The 20,927-nt window shown below is 45.3% G+C and overlaps 1 protein-coding gene across 2 annotated transcripts; it reads right to left on the bottom strand.

Moving 5' to 3' along the window:
- Positions 1 to 1,047: 1,047 nt before the first annotated feature.
- Positions 1,048 to 20,540, bottom strand: Actr1a (actin related protein 1A). Of its 2 annotated transcripts, XM_020171197.2 has the most exons (11): positions 20,380 to 20,540; positions 10,282 to 10,346; positions 8,933 to 9,008; positions 8,051 to 8,176; positions 6,763 to 6,887; positions 5,171 to 5,387; positions 4,450 to 4,542; positions 3,675 to 3,849; positions 3,510 to 3,571; positions 2,891 to 2,931; positions 1,048 to 2,724 (listed from the first exon to the last, which is right to left on the bottom strand). In XM_020171197.2, exons 1-11 carry the CDS (start codon positions 20,425 to 20,427, stop codon positions 2,622 to 2,624), a joined length of 1,131 nt encoding a protein of 376 aa, XP_020026786.1. In that variant the 5' UTR covers positions 20,428 to 20,540; the 3' UTR covers positions 1,048 to 2,621. The 2 variants fall into 2 exon arrangements, with proteins under 2 accessions (XP_020026786.1, XP_073934526.1); XM_074078425.1 differs by lacking the exon at positions 10,282 to 10,346 and having other exon boundaries at positions 20,380 to 20,486.
- Positions 20,541 to 20,927: the final 387 nt, after the last annotated feature.

The following is a 20,927-nucleotide window of genomic DNA, read 5'->3' as shown; positions in this document are numbered from 1 at the left end:
CCGGGGCCAGCTGACCAGTGCATTTCCCACACACCACTGCTGGATACAGCTGTCAGAGGAGCCTTTGCTAGGCCACAGACTCTTAGCCTAAGAATCACCTGAGTTTTATTCCACAAGAACAAAACCACTTGGTGGTTCTGGGCTGTGCCCTCAGTATGAAAACTTTTGTAGGTGGTTTTATCTTGCAACTGAGATTGAAAGCCACTGCTGTAGGCCAGCGTGTCTCATCTGAGCCTTGGTACAAGACAGTGGGGGCTGGACAGTTCTGTTGTGGGTGTTTAGTGGCATCCTTGGCCTTTATCTAGTAGATGATAGTAGCATCCCTACCTCCAGTCGTGATAACCGAATTTGTCCAGACACTGCTGGGTATGCAAACTGACTCCAGTTGGGACCTGCTGCTTTGGCCAATGGTTCTAAGGATTTGCACAGCAGATCACAAACTAGGTTCTAAGGCTATACTGCCTGTGATCCTAGCTGCTTGGGAAGCTGAGATCAAATCATGGTTTGAGGTCAGCTCAGGCAAATAGTTTAAGAGACCCCCCCATCTCCAAATTATCAAAGCAAAATGAGGTGTGGCTCAAGTGGTAGAATGCCTGATTTGCAATTTCAAAGCCCTGGATTCAACCCCTAGTCCCACCAAAAAAAAAAAGTTAATATTTGGTAGGTACCTGGCAATTTCTTCCCAAGTGTATGTTCAAAATGGGAGAAATGATTAACCAGAATATCTACGTGGGCCCTGAATTTTAATAAACTCCCAAGTATTTTATACACATGAAAATTTTGAAAACCTCTGACTTCAGGGTTGTCAAGAGCCACTCCCGTTATTTGGAGTTGAGTCTTGCCTGTAGGATCTTGAGTCTGGGTTTTGGTCTAAAGATCATTTTCTTTTTACCCACCTGACAGGCTGGGGCCCGGCCATTTGTGAGTGGTGCAATGATTTGCTTGCTAGAGATCAGACCAGGCCCAGTGTCCACCTCATTTTCAGAGCTTTTGGCTTCCCCTTCTTCCCACCCAGTTCTGGCCACAGACAGAGGCCCACCTGATGTGTCTATTGGAACAACTTTATTTAAGTACACTGGGCCCCACCAGGCAACGTGGTTTGTGTGAGGCTGTGCAAGGGGCAGGCTTGGGCTAAGAGAAGGGAGGTGAGCTAGTTAAGCGCACTGCAGACCACAGGTCGCCACATCGCTTTCACACACACCTACTTTGGCCCACATCTGGCAGGGGCCTTTGGTCATAGGACGGCATGGGGGCAGAATACTGCCTGGAATCCGGTACTGGGGTGAGACTTAGTGTCACAGGTGAGGGTGCCGGGGAAGACAGACTTGCCCCAGCTTTGCAGCACCTGGGCTGAAGGCCCTTGGACTACTGCTAGGGGTCGGGCCTGAGCTCATCAGCTCCTGGCACTTTGACCACTTACCCTCAACTTCCTTCACAAACAGGCCTAAAGTCAGGAGTGGCACATGATCAACCCAGAGGGGAACTTCCTGCCCTTGAACCTAATTTCCGCAGCTGGAATGGCAAAAGACAACTTTTGGTTAACTGCAGCTTTCTCCAGACCTAAGGGAACTGGATCTCCAACACCCCTCCCTTCAAGGGGCCTCTGCCTCTGATACTACCTCCTGTTTCAGAAAATCTAACTAGCAACCAGCCTGTTGGTTCCAGGGCAGTGAGCAAGTGCAGGGAGGATGAAAGAGGCTGGTGGGCTGTCTTTGAGCGTAGGCTACAATCCCAAAGGGTCCCAAGGTCTATGGATATCGTCAGCTCACCCTCAGCAGGGAATGGAGGGCCCTGGATACTATACTAAGTCTAGTGTTGTAAACATCAGTGTGAGCAGGGTGACTGGTGGGCAGGAGGCAGCTACTCCTTGCAGTCCCCTTACTGAACAAACACCCAATAAATAAACGGTTAAGATGGCATGGGAACAAGGGCCTGGAGCCAACAGGCCCCTTAACCCCTCTCAAGACTCCCTAGGTGGACTACAGCTCGGAGCATTAAGTCTGCAGCTAATCAGAGGTGGCACAACTCTTGCCCTCAAATGCCCAGTGTGGTCCTTGTCCCCTGGTGGATGTGAGGGTACTCTCCTGACCCCAGAATCTCTGCAACAGCTTAGATTCCAGCCTCCCAAACCCAAACTGCAACAAAACCAGACAGAACTCAACTCCAGCCCCAGTCCTCAGTCCGTGATCCAGAGGCGTCGATGGCAGAATGCTGAGAAGGGAAGGCAGAAGCTGCCTCAGACCTCAGGGTATCCTGGGGGTGGGGTGGGGCCAGCCCAGCCTAGGATGGGCAGCAGCAAGGTCTCCCTATGGTGTTAACTGTAGTCCCACACAGCCAGACAAAGCCCAGCTGAGGAAGGAGTGGGGCCTCTGCCAGAGCTCTTCCCTGTCAGGGGCCAGTTAGTGGTCAACCCCAGGCCTCAGGCCATCGCCATCGTGGGTAGTTCATTGTCCTTTCTGGGCCCAGGAATCCCTGGGTCACACGGTACTCCCATATGCACACACACTCGTACCCACACACATACTCACACACACAGGCAGTTCCTCGCAAACACTCCAACTCAAGAAAGCGAGTTTTAAAGTTGAGTTAACTTCAGAGAGAGGTGAAATGATCTCTCAACATTAGAAGGTTTTCCTATGGATGGATCGAGCGCCGTCTTCTTCATACTCCTTCTTGGAGACCCACATCTTCTTAAAGGTGTCCAGGGAGGCAAGGATGGAGCCTCTGGAGTGGAGAGAATTCATAGCAATAGTGAGAGAGTGAAACTATGGAGCCAGACATTCCCCTTGGGCAGATCCAGAGGAGGCCTTTCTTTAAAGGGATGGGATAGTGAAGGGGAGGGGTAATCAATGCCTTTGCTTCTGCTCTTACTCCCAGAGGAGCTACTCACCCAATCCATGTGGAATACAGTCTCTCCTGAGGTGCAGATATCTGCAAGGGGGAGGGGAGATGGGGTAGAGGAGCCTGAGACTTCCGCTTCCCTCCCGCTCCCCTCTAACACTGTCTCACCGCCTAGCACGGTGGATGTGTGCCACGCAGCTGCTGGATCTGTTTGGACAGTGCTGTGGCCAGACTGACATTCAATGGTGAAATGGACCTGTGGCAGGAACTGCACTCACTCATTATGGTCATTCTTTTCCATAGGCAGCCTGCTCCCTTCAGAAGACACCCAGATGGTAGAAGGTGTTACAGGGGAGCCACCTGGGCAGGAGCCATAGCAGCATCCAGTCAATCTCCTATCAGTTTCAGTTTTTATGAAGGACCACAGTGGGGCCCTCAGCCTAGTACCCTGCCACATCTGGGTATTGGAACTGCCTTTCGTCTGATTGAGGATGGAGAATGAGAATGGGTCCTCCTTTAGGCAAATCTCCTCAGGGTCAGTGTATGCTGGGAGCCAGCTCCTGTGCTGCCTGGAGAGCTTGGGCAGAGCCCAAGGTAGGCTGCACCATATAGTACTCTAGGTCTTTGAAGGCCCGTTCCACCCAGCTCTGGTCCCAGCATGCTCCTACCCTGATCTTCACATCTTTTGGAGCCAGTTTCTTCACTTCACTCAGTAGCCTGTCACCAAAACCTGAATGGGCAGAAAAGGAGACTCTCAAGTCAATTCTCTGGGCTTTTGAGCCCAGCAAGATTAGGACACTTCCTGGGGAAGGGCCCCAAGAGCAAAGACCAACCTTTGAACAGGGTGGAGCCTCCTGAGAGGACAATGTTGGAGAAAAGTGTGCGCCGCAGGTCCATGTCAGACTTCTGGATGGCAAACACCAGGACCTCATGGATGCCTTCGCTCTCCTCGCCAATCAAGTCTGGCCTGAACAATAGTTCCGGGGCCCGGAATCGGGAGGGACCAATCTGCAGGGTGAAGAAACTGTTTATGAGTTTGGGGCCAGGACTGAAGTACCCTGAGAGTGGGAATAGAAGAGGTCCTTCTGCCTACCTCTTAGGAATGAAGTGGCCATGAAGGCCAGGTTCAAGATAAACCCTATAGGTCAAGGACCTTGAGGAGCAAAGATAGGGCTCCTGGGAACAAATAAAGAACAAAAGGAACAAACAGGGCTTCTGGGAAGTTGGAGCGGGGAAGCCTTTATGTTTACTCCTATCACTGGCATTTTCCAGCTAAGAGATCTCTGGCATTAGTACATGGATTCACGCATCACAGAGATTTCTTCCTGTCAGTGGGAGTTCTAGAGAGCAGCAACTTCTCTCTACTGTGCCCAAACTGGTTAAAGACCGCAGTAACCACCCCACTTCTCAATTCACCCTGATCCAGGAAAATCTAGAGCCTTTGGCTTCCACACAGAGGTACAAAGTCCCTGCTTCCCCTCTTCAGGATATAGGGCTCTCCATATTGCACAGAAACTCTACTGCTCCAGGCCTCCATGGAGGAGTCTATTTGAGCCCAGAGCTCTTGTGGGTCTCAGGGGGAAAAAAGGGAAGAGGATTGGCCGCTACCTCAATGGTGCTGCCGTCGGGCAGGTAGTACTGGGCCTTCTCTGTCTCTAGTGTCTCATCCTTCTGGGGGTTTATGGACAGGTAGCAGGCTCTCTGCAAAAACAAGCATGACAATCAGGCTGATAGGAGACCTAGTACACACCCAAAGTCCCATGGAAGTGATGTGCTGCTGTAGAAATCCACCCATGTGCGGTGACTGCCCAAAGGTTGTAAGAGCTGCTGCCCAGAAGCAGGAGCAGGTGTCCGTTGGCACTGAGGGTGGCACTTAGGGTATGAATTCTTATCTTCTCTACCTTTCTGGTGGGCAAGCTTGGAAACTTGGCTTTTGGGCTCCTGGGTCTGAGACCAGAATCTAAAATTAGCCACGCCTAGGTATCTTTCCCCTCTGTTCCCATACAGTTTTGGGTCCCTACCGCCAGCTCAGAGGTTTCCCTTGAGCCATAGGTGGCAGAGGGTTCAATTTACGAAAAGAGAAAAATACACTCTGATTTCTCCAAGGATGTTAAAGAACCTATGTAATTTATAGCAATGAGCACTTGTGTACCCATCACCCAGTTTAAAGCAGCAACCTTTCCTCCACAAGATGGCAGCATTCAGGAAGGTGAATTGGAGGGGCCCAGCTGGTCACAATACTGCCAAGAGGCCTGCTGAGAATCCCCAGGTAGGAGCCTCACCCCCTTTATTCACACATCCCATTCCTAGTCCACAGGGCAGTACTCACCTCTTTTATGGCCTTGACAATCTCAAACTCAGAGGATGAGTGGAAATCATAGCCCTCCTTACGCAGGTAGAGGCGGAGGAAGCGAGAGACATCTCGGCCAGCAATGTCGATGCGCATGATAGAGTGAGGCATGGCAAAGCCCTCATAAATGGGCACTGCGTGGGTGACGCCATCCCCAGAATCCAATACCACACCTGTGGTTCTGCCTGTGGCGTAACTGAAGCAAAGGGGACAAACCATCACTGATCCCTGCCTCCTCACTATGGGAAGAAACCCACTTCTTAAAGCTTAGTGTCAGCTCAACTAAGGTGTAGTAGGCCCTGCGTTTCTCCCGGGCCCTTCCACTGGCTTAGTACTACGAGAGCCTCAAGTTACTGAAAGAAAGAGCTGAGTTTCTCCAAGGTCCCTTCCTGGCTGTTGGAAGAGCAGGCCTTCCAGTCTGAGACAGCTTGGCCTTCAACTGCTCCAGGGACCCAGCCTGAAGGACAGTTTTAAGTTTCTAGACAAGAGGAAAAAGCTAAATGCCTTTAGGGTCCAAGAAGGAAAGTAAATAAGTAAAGGAAAACAAGACTACTTTTCATTTCCATGAAGAACCAGTTTTTTTCCTCACATAGCCTTCTAGATCTATCTTTAGTTTTCCCTCTTCTGTGATATGAGGGCAATACTCTACAGTATTTGATAAACAGCAATTGCCTCAGTGTTGGGAGGACAATAGGGAGTGGAGTAGATTGTGGTGAAGTTACCCTGCAAAGCCCCTATCTGCTATGTTAGCTGCTGCCAGCTCTGGCTAATTTTTGCTCTATAGGAATGCAGGCTTAGCATTATCAATCTTTCCATTTTTTTCAGAATTGGAAATGAAATCTTCCAATTTTTATAATTTTGGGTCATGCTGGGGAGAGAAGCCAGGGCCTTGTGTATATCAGGCAAGTGTTCTGTCACTGAGCTACACCCCCAGCCCATGAAATCTCCCAACTTCTAAGATGCTGGCTCACAATCTTTTTTTTTTTTGCAGTACTGGGGCTTGAACTCAGGGCCTTCACCTTGTGACTCACAGTCTTTTAATGGGTTCAAACAAATCCTGTACTCTGGTGCAGGTCACCAGTGTACTAACCCTGCAGGAGACAAGAGGCAGATGGGAAGCAGGTATGAGGCAGGATGGGAGCAAACAGGAATGATAGAGTGCGAGGACAGGGACTGTGTGGTGGAGTTTGGATCATGAATGTATCAGCAGTCTAGCAGAACACCTGGCACAAAGTAGGCACTGAGTAAATACTTAAAACATATCAGGTGCCTTCATGAAGCACTGTAGCAGCATGTAGCTTTCTCAGCACATCCAGTGGAGGGCCCTGAGCATCAAACTTCCTAAGAATACTGGGACTGGGACACAGTGTCAACACCAGCTACTTCTCTTTTGGTTTCAGCTGAGAAGTTTCAGGGTACAGTTTCGGCAAAGCCTCTCTTTCCCACTGTCTTTAACCCTTCCTAGCTGGGGGTGGGTGGGGCTCAAGCTACTCTGAATCAACCCAAAGGAGAGGTAGCTTCATTTTGGCCCAGGGACTGCACCCAGGCTAGCCAGCCAGGATGCTACTCACAGGCTAAGAACAGCTTGCATGGAGATGAAGAGAGCTGGCACGTTGAAGGTCTCAAAGAAAACTTCGGCAGCTCGTTCCCGGTTTTTCCTTGGGTTTAAAGGTGCCTCGGTCAAGAGCACAGGATGCTGGTGAAAGGAGCCCAGGAAGACAATCAGGGTGAGACCAGGTTTCCACTCTCATAAGTACTGTGGGAAAATCCCCTGCCTTGATAGTTTGAGAGCCCAAAGACCTTGTTAGCCTCCTTGCTCCAAGACCTGCTCAAGTTGTTTTCTAAGTTTTCCAAACTCAAGCCCTTCCAAGCCCCAATACCACTATCACCAAAAGGGAAAAAAAAAAATCCACTTACCAAATGTGTCCTCTTAAAGTCCCATTCTGTCTTAACCCTGCTTTCTGCCTCCCCTTTATGTACTTAAAGATTCTTCTACAGGCCCCTGTATCTATTATATTTCTCATTGTCAAGAAGATTTTGTTAAACTCTAAATTCTGAATTGTTACAACAAAAATAATAGTTTAGCTGGGTGCTGCTGGCTCACACCTGTAATCCTAGCTATTTGGAAGACTGAGATTGGGAGGATCATAGTTCGATGTCAGCCCAGGAAAACAGGAGACCCCATCTCCAAAAGTAACCAGAGCAAAATGGACTGGACGTGTGGCTCAAGTGGTAGAGCACCTACTTTGTAAGTGTGAAGCCCTGATTTCAAACCCTAGTCCCACTAAAAAAAAAAAAAAAAAAAAGGTTAAAACATTTTCAAAATAGAAAATTAACTTTAATATTGAATATACTTTTTAAAAAACTGCAAAATTTCCTTCCCGTGAAAACTGACACACCCTCCTTTGTATCTTTGGATTGAGAGTTACTTCCTTGAAAGTTAATGAGCATAGACTCTGAATTATGAAAGGCATGGGTTTGAATGCTAGGTCTACCACTTTATTCACTGGGTGATCTTAGAAATACTATTTGGCTTTTCTGTTCCCTTGTTTGTAAGATGGACATAATACTATCTATATTTTCTAGGAATAGTGTGAAGATTAAATTAGAATCTGTCTGAAAAGCATATGGCCTGATGCCTGGCACATAGTAAGACTCCAACATTCTTGGCAGTGATCATCTTCATCATCTCTGGGGTAGAGGTTCTACCCAGCTTTCCATTTTATTTCTTTTTGCACTACTGGGGTTTGAATTCAGGCCTCGTACTTGCTAGACAGGCGCTCTACCACCTGAGTCATGCCCCGAGCCCTGCCCAACTTTTCATACCTCATGTGGGGACCCAGTACACAGGACTCTTACCTCTTCTGAGAAAGTCTGCAGCTGGTCTTTAGAATAAACATATTGCCAAATTCGCTCCATGTCATTCCAGTCCTTGACGATCCCATGCTCCATGGGGTAGCGGATCGACAGCAGCCCTCGGTGTTCCTGCAGACAGTGGGCAGGACTTGCAGTAGCAGTGTTGTCAGGCTCTGCCTGGGACCCTACTCTTCCAGGCCTGAGCTGTGCAAGCTGAATCACTTCCCAAATAGCCTCAGCTTCCTGAGCTCCCACCCTACAACCCTCAGCCAAGGTGAGGCAAGTACCCATTCTCAAGTCTCTAGACAGTACGCTGCAAACTACCTTTGCTGCCCAAGCAGCTGCAAAGCAGAGTGCTTCTGTATTCCCATGGTTCTCAGGTACAAGGGACAAGAGGTGCCCTCCTCTTTGCCTGGTTCCAGACACACTCTCCTAGCTCCCACCTCTGGCCTCAGCACTTGGGGGCTAAGTTGGCAACAATGATTCTGTGTTTTGCTTCCTAGAGGCTGCCTGAAGGCTCTGCCAAAGCTCTGCTAATTATCTCATCCCTATAGCAAACTAGCCAGGACCTCCCCTCTGAATCCCTTTGGCCAAAAATGTAACCAAGCCAATCAACTTGATCACTGGCCAGGCAGTGATAGGAAACGGAAGAAAGGCAAAAGCCCTGTTTTCTAGACTTTGGTTCTCAAAGTGGGTTCCAGATGTTTCTTTTCTAAGAGCAGAAGCTGCTCCTGGGAGAACTAAGCCAAAGATGAAAGGACCAAATGGGAGAAAATTGTTCCTTTTACTCTTGGCTATATCTAACTCTTGGGACACACTTCCCATGTGATGAACAATGAAGGTCCTTTGCTGGCTTGAGGCTTCTTCTGTAGGAATGTGAATTACCTCAGCTTTGGGGCCAATGAAGATGTCACCTTCAAGGGCTCCTGCCATGACACGAACATGCTTGGGTCTGCCCACACTAGAAAAGATAACCAGGAAGAGCACCATTTTTCATTTCATGACAGATACAGGAAGGATGAACATACAGATGCACACACACACACACACACACACCCCAGTTCTACTGTGTGCACCTTTGACAAGTGAGGGTACAGTTGATTTTAACTTCCAGTCTTACACTTTTGTATCTTCTACAATTTCTACACAGAGTATGTATTACCTGAAGTTAGTTGTATATTATTTCACATTTTTATTATATTTATATTGCTTTATAAATTAAAATAAAATTTAGAAAATTCTTCCTCAATGTGTGTGCAGACCAAAAGAGATAAGGCAGTAAGAATTTCTATTTCTTTTCTTTTTCTTTTTACTGTTTGGTGGCACTGGGGCTTGAACTCAGGGCTTGTTAGGAAGGTGCTCTTACCACTTGAGTCACCCCATCAGCCCTCTATTTCTTTTCTTTTTTTTGGTGATACTGGTGTTTGAACTCAGGGCCTCCTATTTAGTAGACAGACACTCTACCACTTGAGTCATATCCTCAGCCCTGGAAGCAAGAATTTCTAAACCGTTAACTCAAGGGCTTGATCCTAAGTTATTGCAATTTTTTCTCCTTCTTTTATAATTACCTTAGCCCCTTTTCCAGAAACTTTACTAAGTGAGACTGTGATGCTGTCACTCAGATAGTCTAATTTCTTTTTCTTTTACTTAAGGTCCTTTCTTAGGCCTCCATGCCATCTCCTGCCTGTAGTCTCTGCCTTAGGCAGAAAGCTCTGAGGAGCTCATTCTCACTACGATGATATGTATAGTTTAATGTTAAACTCCATGCTTGGTGATAGGAAAATTTAAGAAAGAGGGCTTCTGGCCAGGCACTGTACTGTGAACCTGTAGTATCAGCTATTCAGGAGACTGAGGCAGAAGGATCACTTGAACATAGGGAATTGAGGCCAGCCTGGACAATATAGCAAGACTGCCATGTCAAAAAAATTTTAAAAAGTGGGGGGGGTTTCATAAAAAGGCATCGTCAAGCAGTGAGTCACCAATGATAAACTTTGTGGCATCACATAAAATCAGATTTTAAAAAGGAGGCCTCTTGCCTGTGCCTCTCAAATTGTACCAGGTAGCAACTGTTTCCTTTGCTTATTCCAAACCCAGCTCATGTCCCTTGCTTATTGTTATTCTGAGTACCAAGACTAACCTGAGAGACAATTCCTCCTCCTAAAATAGGGTGAGCTGGCCCCATGACAAAGCTGACAAGACTTCCAAAGTCCTGACTAAGCTACGGAATGACTTACTAGTTTGGAAAGCAGTATTTAGGGATCTGATCACCAGCAAAACCAGCTTTAATCACACCCGATCCCTGAGGAGAGAGAAGAAAGAGAAGTCAGAACTATCACTAAAACAAGAGGCGATATATAATATATATGTATATATATAAAATATAATATGTATATTATATATCTGTTTTCATAGAGATAGCTTCTATTTGCATGTAATATATACGTTTTCATGAGCCTAGAAAAAGGTGACTATGGAAAAAGGTGACTGCATATCCAGGGAGGAAAGTCAGATTGGGGATGGTGACAAGGAGAACGTCTAATGCACATTCAGTATATTGTTTGATTTTTCTGTAGACTTTCGCTTTCTACATTGAACATATTTTACTCTGAGAATCAAAAATAACATTACTGAAGGAAAGAAAACCTGAGAAGAGAAGCAAATACCTAGAAGCATCAAAGTAGCTAAACTCAGGAACATGCTTGTAGTAGGAAGCCTGTGATTCTTTCTGTTCTACCGGCATGGAATGCTTTCAACTCATTTCCCAGCTCCGGCCTTCAGGCCCTCTAGGACAGATCCCAGTATGAGGACCATCTTGTTCACACCTGACTCCACTGGAACACATGCTTTCTGGTTCCATCACAGAAGTAGAGCCTTATGGTTCATGAGAGCTGTTGTTTTTTCACTATTCTTTTACTCCTTGGTCTCCTGATGATAGAGAGCAGGGAAGCCCAAAGCCTTGTCTGAGAGTAGCAGATGAGGCCCACAATCCTACTGGTATGTTGGATGGGTTGTCCAGGAAAGAATCCTTATTTGCCAACCACCATCTCTTGTATCTTCCAGGATCCAACTAATGTAAATATTGACTCTAGGTATACACACCAACCCTGTGCAGGACAGATGGTAAGGCCTGATACTGCTTGCATACCCTGTTCTCTTCCTTAATAACTCTTCAACCACCATACCTGATACCCTCACATTTTCTCCCCAGCATGGTGTGCACATGTAACAGGGGCCATCCTATTCCTGCTCCTATTGACTTTTTCTAGGGCAGAGTGTGATACTTCCATATAGCAAGTAGTGAATAAATCAGGAGATGGTAAATAGCCAAGGTTATCTTTGCACACCCCTGGCTCCCTCCCTGTGTCTCAGATTCCTGTTCCTTTTCAGAAGAGGGAACGAGACTGGCTGTTCGCTACTTGTGCCTGGCAAGACAGGATGGGGTGGGTGTGGTGAGAAGCAGCTGAAGGAAAGGGAAAGTATTGTGTGGGGGGGGTAGAGCAGGACCTGCCAGTTCTCTAAGAGAGTAGGATTTTCTGCCTGCAGAAGAGAGAAACCAGGAGACAATGTGAAAACTTATTGGCCTGGGGAGTATAGCAAGGAGTCTGGAAAGTGCAGTTGTAAACTGAGCTGAAAGGCTTAGAAGGAGGGGAACTCTCCTACTGCAAACCTCAGGGCTCTGAGACCATGGTATGGGTAGGCAGGAACAGCACTGAGCAAGAGAATTCTGGAAATTGTTAGCTCAAGCTTCTGAGGATTGCTCACTGCTTTCACCAGGGTGTGGTGGTGTCAACAGACTAATTGGATCTCCTGGCACTGAAAATAAGAGAAGTAAATGTGAGACCTGTTCTTTAGACCTAGATAGTTTTAAGAGATGATTGTTCAGGATGTTTGGTTTTTAGTTTATTAGCAAAAGGACTAGAGTCAGGGTAACAAGGTAGATTAAGATGTTAGATTCATTTATTCCTCTTTGTCCTTCCTAGCAAGAGTATAACAGGCCCAGTTTAAATATCATGTTGGCCTCCTAAAGAATGATTCCAGTTGGAGTTGGTTATCCTCTTCTAGTACCTTGCAGCAAATAGCCATAACCTGTACCACAAGGTAGCATGCATCTCATTTTGCTTTCTATTGGATTTATGGTTCCCATTTGTGTCTCAGTCCAAGTTCCTTGAGGTCAGAGACTTCAAATGTCAGCACTATTTGGCATTTGCTGAGTACTTGATAGATACTGACTGATTATAGTTAAAATCAAGTGCAAATGACTAGCAGATGAAACCTAAAGTATGGAACCTGAATGAGCAGTTGGAATGCCAGCAGCCCCAGGCAGAGGCGGTGCAGGAAAGGCAAAAGCAGGAAAGGGAATTATGCACAAAAAAGAACCAGACCCAGCTTGTCCCTGTGGCCTGGTGATGGGTAAAGAATAAGTGGGGAGGGGAGGTGGTTCAAATCATACAGTAGAGCATACAAAACACTATATCCATTTGTTTAACAGTATTTACAACTAGGAGCAAATAAGCTGCCCCTACCTTTGTTGTTCACTTTGGCAAAGCCAAGTGAACAAATGTCCTATAGAGACTTCTTAAATATTTGATTTGTGAAGTCTCAAGTCTGCTGCCAGTCATCACAGCTCTCCCAGTACCTTCTAGCTTCAGGACTTGTGGCTGGGACAAATTTTTTCTTACGCAACTCTGGGTATTTCTGACACACTGGGAAAGAGGCTCATTGTTTTCCATTTTACAAGTGGGAAAAAGATACTGAGAGAGGTGGGGCTACAGATTTTAGGACATGGGTTGTTAACTGGTGGTTCATTTTGGCTCAGAGATGGAGATACATACATTCATACATACATATACACACATATATATGTGTGTGTATATCTGCAATACATTATACATATACATATATATTTTTGTGTGTGGTGCTGGGGTTTGAACTTAAAAAAAACCTTATTGTTGCATGGCACTGGTGATTCATGCTGTAATCCTAGTTACTCAGGAGGCAGAGTTCAGGAGGATCTCAGTAAAGCCATCAAGGGCAAATGGTTCCACAGATTTTATCTCACAAATATCCAACACAAAAAAGGGCTGGAGGAGTGGTTTAAGAGCTAGAGTGCCTGCCTGACAAGAGTGAGGCCCTGAGTTCAACACCCATACCACTAATTAACCCCCAAAAAAAAATCTAAACAAAAAAACCCCCAGACCTCCACATTTTGTTGAGATGAAATTCATATATCATATAATTTACTGACTTAAGGTGCAGAATTCAGCACTTTTTAGTATATTCAGAGTTATATTAAGTATCATCCTTTAGTTTTAGAAAAAAAATTTTTTTTTTGAGATGGGGTCTTGCCATTTAGCCCAGGCTGGCCATAAATGCATGATTAATTTTGGAACTTTTTCATCACTCCAAAAAAAGACCCTGTAACCATTAGCACTCATTCTTTATCCTCTGTACTTAGTTTTCCAGTCCTAGGCAACTCCTAACCTACTTTCTGTCTTTGCAGACGATAAAGAACTTTTTTTTTTCTTTTGGCAGTACTGGGGTTTGAACTCAGGGCCTGTGCTTGATAGGTAGGTGCTCTATCACTTGAGCCACATGGCCCCATCCCTTTTCTGCTTTAGTTATTCTTCAGGTAGGGTCTCATATTTCTGGGGCCAGCCTCAGACCTATGACCTCTCTCATAACTGGAATCACAGGCACTGCAACACTAGACTTACTGGGGTCTCACTAACCTTTTACCCAGGCTGGCCTCAAACTGACATACTGCGCCATCTCAGCTTCCAAAGTAGCTGGGATTACAGAAGTGAGCCCGGGTGCTGGGCCCACACTGTACTTTTACAATAACTGTCAACAGTTACAAATTGGAGACTGCATGTGAAACTCAGAATATCTGGCAACACTGGGTTTGCCTTCCTGCAGGAATGGAGGGCTGCAGGAAACAAGAAGAGGTTGGCTCTTTGATCAGGCACCTTATCTTGAAAGAGGTGTCTTTTGGGCTACTCCTCCCCTCGTTATTGTATTTCCATCCCTGCTTGGCCTCGGTAAGCAGTTTGCATCCCTATTCCAGGTACTCCCAGCAGGTAATCAATGATGTTTCCCCTTCTGCGGGGGACCTGGTTTCTTTCCTACCCTCGGTGCATCAGCCAGTGTAAACCGCATCCCTGCCTTGCAAAATGCACAGAACGGAACAGGGAACATATCATAACTGTCTCTTCACTCTCCGTTAAAGAAGGGATGGATTCTTGCTGACGTTGTACAACAGCCAGAATGTCACATTCCAAGTGACAATATTAAATAAATGCACTTACTTAATTTCCTCAGCTAGTTCTAGTGTTCCTAAATTTAAGTGAATCCACATTTGTAGGACTGTGAGAGCTAATGACAAATTATTTTTAAAAAGAGAGACAATGAACTTGGATATCAACTAAACATTTGTTAATACTAATTTAATTACGAGTGTTAATAGCATATGGATTATGGGCAGAATGCCTGCCTAGCACCTGTGAGGCCCTGATTTCCAACCCCAGTAACACACACACACACAAATATATTATGTTTTTAAAGGCTTATGGGAGAGGGAAGTGGGTGGGAATGAGAAAAGATTAGCCAAGAGTTGATAACTGTTACTGCTAGGTGATAGGTCCATGGATGTTCATTTTACAATTCCCTTTCCTTTTCTATATTTGGAAGGTGATAGCACTCATGTAACATTTCAAAACAAAAATACTAAACACACACAAAATATAAAATATTTTTCCATAAAAATGGGTGGAAAGGAACACACTAATTTTGAACTTATTATTGTTCCTGGAACAGAAACAATGGGGCTTTGCAGGGGTACAAAGAAGCTTCAATTGTATTTATAATATTTTATTTCCTTAAAAAATTCTGAAGCAAATATGGCAAAATGTCAACACTTATTAAAACGGAGTGGTAGACACTTGTTACATGGGTACATACATTTTTTAACTTTCCATATGTTTAAAGTATTCTCTCTCTCTCTGTGCTGGGGCTTGAACCCAGGGCCTTATGCATGCTACTACATCCTCAGCCCTCAAAGAGTTCTAAAGGGCTGGGGGTATGGCACAAATGGTAGAGAGGTTTTCCAACAAGCACAAGGTCCTGGGTTCAAACCCCAGCACCACTAAAAAAAAAAAAATGGAGGGAGAGAGAAAGAAAATGAGGTAGTTTTCTTTCTTTCTTTCTTTCTTTCTTTCTTTCTTTCTTTTTGCGGTACTGGGGCTTGAACTCAGGGCCTACCCTTGAGCCACTCCACCAGTCCCTTCTTGTGATGGGTTTTTTTCTTGAAATAGGGTCCCTTGAACTATTTGCCTGAGCTGGCTTCCAACCATTATCCTCCTGATCTCTGCCTCCTGAGCAGCTAGGATTACAGGTGTGAGCCACTGGTACCCGGCTGAGACAATTTTAAGACTGACAAGAATGAGGATCCATTTTAGACCAAAACTGTAACCTTTGATATCTTAGCAAAGATTTGAGCTTCAGAATAAACATAGTACCTGACCAAAATGTTGTAGTCCTCAAATATGGCTTGGCTTCTTCTCTTCTCTTGTGTGACTATCTATGGTATGCCTTAAGGAAGGGATTATTTACGTTCATTTTAAGAAATACTTTATTGTCATCAAAGCACATCCCTCTACCCCTTCATTTTCCTCATTAAATTCTAATGAATTGGCTAGGTATCTGAGTAGGATGAAAGGAGTGGTCACAGTTGTCTTAAAACTGCGCAAGGCTATGAAATGATAATGTGATGCTTCCTTCTTTTCCCTTTCTTTGTTTTCTTTTCTTTTTTCCTTTTTTTTTTTTTTTTTGGCGGTACTGAGGTTTGAACTCAGGGTCTTGAGCTTCCTACGCAGGTGCTCTACCACTTGAACCACGCCTTCCAGCCCATGTTCTCTTTTCTTTGAGTCACTGTCTCCTAGCTTTGAATGAAAACTGTAGCAATATGCTAAGCTGGACGTTGTAAAATTTGCTATTGATGCATTATTTTCATTATATTAGGTTGGCTCCAACACTTCAGATTTTTTTTTTCTATTTTCCATCTTAAAAAATAAGCAATGTTGAGTGAGGTAAGCTAAGGTAAGGTCAGAAAGCCAAACATCCCATATTTTAGCTCACTGGTAGAATCTACACCTAAAAATGACGATGATGATAACAATGGGAAATGCATGTAAATAATAATGGGCTGCGTGCGGTGGGGATGAGAAACCGGAGGCGGGGAAGAGGCCCTGAAGGGAAGTGGACTGGAGTACATTACACCACCGTCAAGCACCATTTGAGGAAGGGGAATTGGCAGGATGATGAGAATATAGGGAGCGAGTGAACCGGGCGCCCGCACCACTGGACTTATCACAACAAACCCCTCACAGCATCAACGTATGCTAACTAAAAATAAAACACACATTTAAAACAAACAAACAAAAACCCTTTAAATGTCAAGCAACAAGAACAACCCAAGGAGGTCACAAATCTGAAAATGTAGCAGCAAGTCCTGACGGGAAAAATGACTTAAATTTCTCCTAATTCACCTTTTGGCATAATAAAGAAAATGTTTTCTTGGAGAAAGGTCAAATCTTAAAATTGAAAATGTGCCACTGCTTTGAGGGATTTCAAATATACAGTCATTCCTTGGCATTTTAGGGGGATTGGTTCCAGGATGACTCCCCAAATACCCAAACTTTTAGACGTTCAAGTCTCTTACATAACTTGGCATAGTACTTGCAGATAATCTACGCACATCTTCCCATTAACTTTTTTTCTTCTTTTTTTGTGGTATTGAGGTTCAAACCCAGGGACTTATGCTTGGCTCTACCATTGAGCTAGCTACACCTCCCTGCCCCTTCCCATGCATTTTTTTTAATTAAACTTTTTTTATTGTTGTGCTGGGTGGGGTACAGTGTAGCATTTACAGAGGTTCTTACAATGTATCAAATATATCATACTTGAATTCACCCCCTCCACTGCTGTCTTTCACACCTTCTCCCCTGATTCCTGGAACAGTTTCAACAGGTATCACTTTTGCATTTACATACGTGTGTATTATATTTATACATTATTTGCACCATATTCATTCTCCCACCTCTTTCCCCACCACCCCCTCCCTCCCACCCATATATTTTATTTATTTTTTCCTTTTTCTTTTATTATTCATATGTGCATACAAGGCTTGGTTCATTTCTCCCCCCTACCCCCACCCCTCCCTTACCACCCACTCCGCCCCCTCCCTCCCCCCCCTCAATACCCAGCAGAAACTATTTTGCCCTTATTTCTAATTTTGTTGTAGACAGAGTATAAGCAGTAACAGGAAGGGACAAGGGGTTTTGCTGGTTGAGATAAGGATGGCTATACAGGGCATTGACTCACATTGATTTCCTGTGCGTGGGTGTTACCTTCTAGGTTAATTCTTTTTGATCTAACCTTTTCTCTAGTACCTGGTCCCCTTTTCCTATTGGCCTCAGTTGCTTTTAAGGTAGCTGCTTTAGTTTCTCTGCGTTAAGGACAACAAATGCTAGCTAGTTTTTATAGGTGTCTTACCTATCCTCACTCCTCCCTTGTGTGCTCTCGCTTTTATCATGTGCTCATAGTCTAATCCCATTGTTGTGTTTGCCCTTGATCTAATGTCCACATATGAGGGAGAACATACAATTTTTGGTCTTTTGGGCCAGGCTAACCTCACTCAGAATGATGTTCTCCAGTTCCATCCATTTACCAGCGAATGATAACATTTCGTTCTTCTTCATGGCTGCATAAAATTCCATTGTGTATAGATACCACATTTTCTTAACCCATTCGTCAGTCCACCCATATACTTTAAATCATCTCTACTTGTGTGTGTGCGTGTGTGTGTGGAACTGGCAATCAAATTTGAGCATGGTAGGCAAGCACTCTATCACTGAGCTATATTTCTAGTCCTCTAGATTACTTATAATACCTAGTAACATGGAAATGATATGTAAATAGTTGTTATACTGCTTAGGGGAATGACAAAAAAAGTATACTTGTTCAGTATGGATGCAATTAAAAAAAATTTTTTTTGATCCACTCTTGGTTGAATCGAAGGATGTACAACTTGTGGATATGGAGGGCTTATGGTACTATTAGTATAGAGAAAGTATATTAAAAAAAAAGCACTAACTTCAGTGACATTAAAGAAAATGGCTGGAGACAGAACTCCCGCCAAACAATTCAAGAAGCAAAGGAATCAGTGGGATGGAAACTGCTGTTTCTACATGGCTGATATATCTATACACACACACACACACACACACACACTCACTGGGGTTTGAACTCAGGGCTTCACGATTAAAACAGGCACTCTACCACTTGAGTCACACATCTCCAGTTCATTTTTGCTCTGGTTATTGTTTAGAGATGGGGTCTTCCGAACTGTTTACTGGGGCTGGCCTGAAACCGAAATCCTCCCAATTTCAGCCTCCCAAGTAGCTAGGATTATAGGCATGAGCCACGGGCACCTGGCTTATATATTTTTTTCTAATTAAGAAAAAGGTATATAAAGCACACAGGGACTAAAGATAGAAAATTAACATGAAGGAGGAGTTCTGTTGAATCCTTTGTGGTACTACTGGAACCCCCTCATCGTTTCTTTACTTTAGAGGTGTCTTTGTTGCTGTGATAAGAGTCATTTCGTCATTCATCCACTCACCCACTATCCAATGAAAAAACTTTATTGAGAACATAATGGTGCCAGTCCCCAAGCACTGTGTGTGTGTGTGTGTGTGTGTGTGTGTGTGTGGGTAAAGGGAGCTCAGTAAAAAAATGCCATCTTTTCCTACAAGGATTAAATAGTCTGGTAAGGAAGACAAAAAATACTCTCAAAAACAAGGTGTCTAGATGAGTTCAACCTTTCCTTTTTGAAGGTAGATGCCATACCTCTGGAGAGAAGGAAAGCTAATGGCAAATAAAGCACATTTCCTTGGAAAAATTGAGGAGCGTGGAACTAGATTTCAGTCTATCTTGGCTCCTCAACTCCAAGACTGGGTGGTTTGAATAATTTCTCCCAAACCTCACTTGCTTGCATAAACCAGGGAAAGTAATTTCCATCTTATCTACCAGAGCTGAAACTAAAGCAAGATGGTGCAAATAAAACAACCTAGGACGCCCAAGGTCTTAAGGGCTGGAACAACAGAGTGAACCTGATAGTTGGCCTAGGACGGGCAGAAGGACTACTTTTGCCTGAATGGAGGGTCCTAGAATGGGTACGGAAAGGTATCAACCAATCTCGGTGGTACCAAACTTTTAAATGGAATTCAGAAATGGAAACTAATTGCCATCCCCCCGGCCCAAAAAAAGAGCCGTATTTAGATTCTTTCCATTTACATTATTGATGCATTTGCGTTGGGTTGCTTGCAAAAGGAATGACGGATAAACCATAGGATTTAGAGCATCTCTCACTTCATACTTCAGTTTCTCCGTGAAACAATGATCAAACTTCCTTTTTAACTATGCACCCAAGTCTTTTTGAAGATCCAACTTGAACGTAGGTGAAAACGTCCTGGAAGCGCCAGAGAGCCCGGCAAACACTGCGTATTATGTCTGGTAATTTCTCCCCCTGACAACTAGGCGTTCAGAAGAGGAAGGCACCTCCCCGTTTGCTTTGTCACTCTTCTGTCTTTCTCGATCTTTATTAACTACAGTTTATAATCACAGAAATAACTGAAACCCTATGGCATAGAGTTTCAGATTCTCGAGCCCCACCCAGATACACTCCACCACGCGGCCCCACTAGCTCTCGCACCCAAGGAAACTTAGCTGCACTCCACCCGCCGGGTACGCCCTCACCTTCCTGCCTCCCTCATGGCATCCCTAAGCCAATCCCTATAGCCCTAGAGGACTGCACCGCCCCTCGGAGCGGGGGGTGGAAAACACTATGGCGGACGGAAGAACGACACTCACAAGAGCCAATAAACTGCAGAGCGCTGCTCTCATCCGGCAAGGCCCAGAGGCGGGACAATACGCCAAAACGGACAGCCAGAACAGCCAATAGAATGACCGGAAGCTGGGGCGAGGGCGGGTGCCAGGTTCTGAGCAGTTAAGGCCCCTCCAGCCAAGGGTCCAAGGACCCCGCTCAGCCTACAGCTCTTACCTTGGTCGGCCCCTAATTCTTCATCCCACGGTTGCAGCCTGGCCACCCGCCTGCAGACTTATGAGTCGGGGGAGGACGGAGGCGGCGGTGGCTGAACCCGCCTGACAGGCCGGGCCAGTGACAAAGAGCCGGCGGTTCAGGATGAAACACGGGAAGCGATCTCTTCGGGGATAAGAGCACAAGTCCCTACAGAATTAGCAAAGACGCAACTCACATTGTCGATCACAACAGGCTGGTTGGCGATCACATCGTAGGACTCCATAGCAGAGGAATCTCTCCTTCCGAGGCAGGAACTGCCAGCCCGGTCCGCTGCTAGCGCCACTGAAGCGCATGCGCAGTCAAACCACCGGCACAGGGCGTGCAGGGAGCGGTCCGACCTCTCCACGGAAGGACTACAATCCCCAGCATGCCCTGCACCAAGACTAGCTCTCCAGCTAGCGTCAGAGCCCCGCCTAACGTAAGAGGCAGGGCGTTGTATTTCCGACTTCACTGTGCCTTGGAATTTGTAGTTCTGATAGATTAAAGGCAGAAGGTGGTGGTTGTCTTGCATGACTGGGTTTTATAGTCCCTTCGAAGAGGGTTCGCAATGCATATTGAAGTATGTAGTCTTATTGAGTACTTGTGTGTAGTTGGGTTTGGATTGGTCTGTAATTCGTGGCTGCTGGATTTTAAAAGATCAGTCCTGCCACTGCCACCCCATTCATTTGGACAATATAAGGTTACCATGTTTTTATTTGGGTCTATTTATTTTGACTGTCCGTG

Source organism: Castor canadensis, chromosome 7 (assembly GCF_047511655.1).
Source record: "Castor canadensis chromosome 7, mCasCan1.hap1v2, whole genome shotgun sequence".
In the NCBI taxonomy this organism is placed as follows: domain Eukaryota; kingdom Metazoa; phylum Chordata; class Mammalia; order Rodentia; family Castoridae; genus Castor; species Castor canadensis.
The sequence above is the reverse complement of the archived record's forward strand: the minus strand, read 5'-3'. Positions and strand labels throughout refer to the sequence as shown.

What these genes read in the sequence shown, in the direction of transcription:
- Actr1a (XM_020171197.2), bottom strand. Translation starts at nt 20,427, where the DNA reads ATGGAGTCCTACGATGTGATCGCCAACCAGCCTGTTGTGATCGACAAT. An exon ending in TCATTGGCCCCAAAGCTGAG is followed by an intron (nt 8,177 to 8,932) that starts GTAATTCACATT and finishes CACTGTCTGCAG; the next exon opens with GAACACCGAGGGCTGCTGTC. An exon ending in CTGTATTCCACATGGATTGG is followed by an intron (nt 2,725 to 2,890) that starts GTGAGTAGCTCC and finishes TCTCCACTCCAG; the next exon opens with AGGCTCCATCCTTGCCTCCC.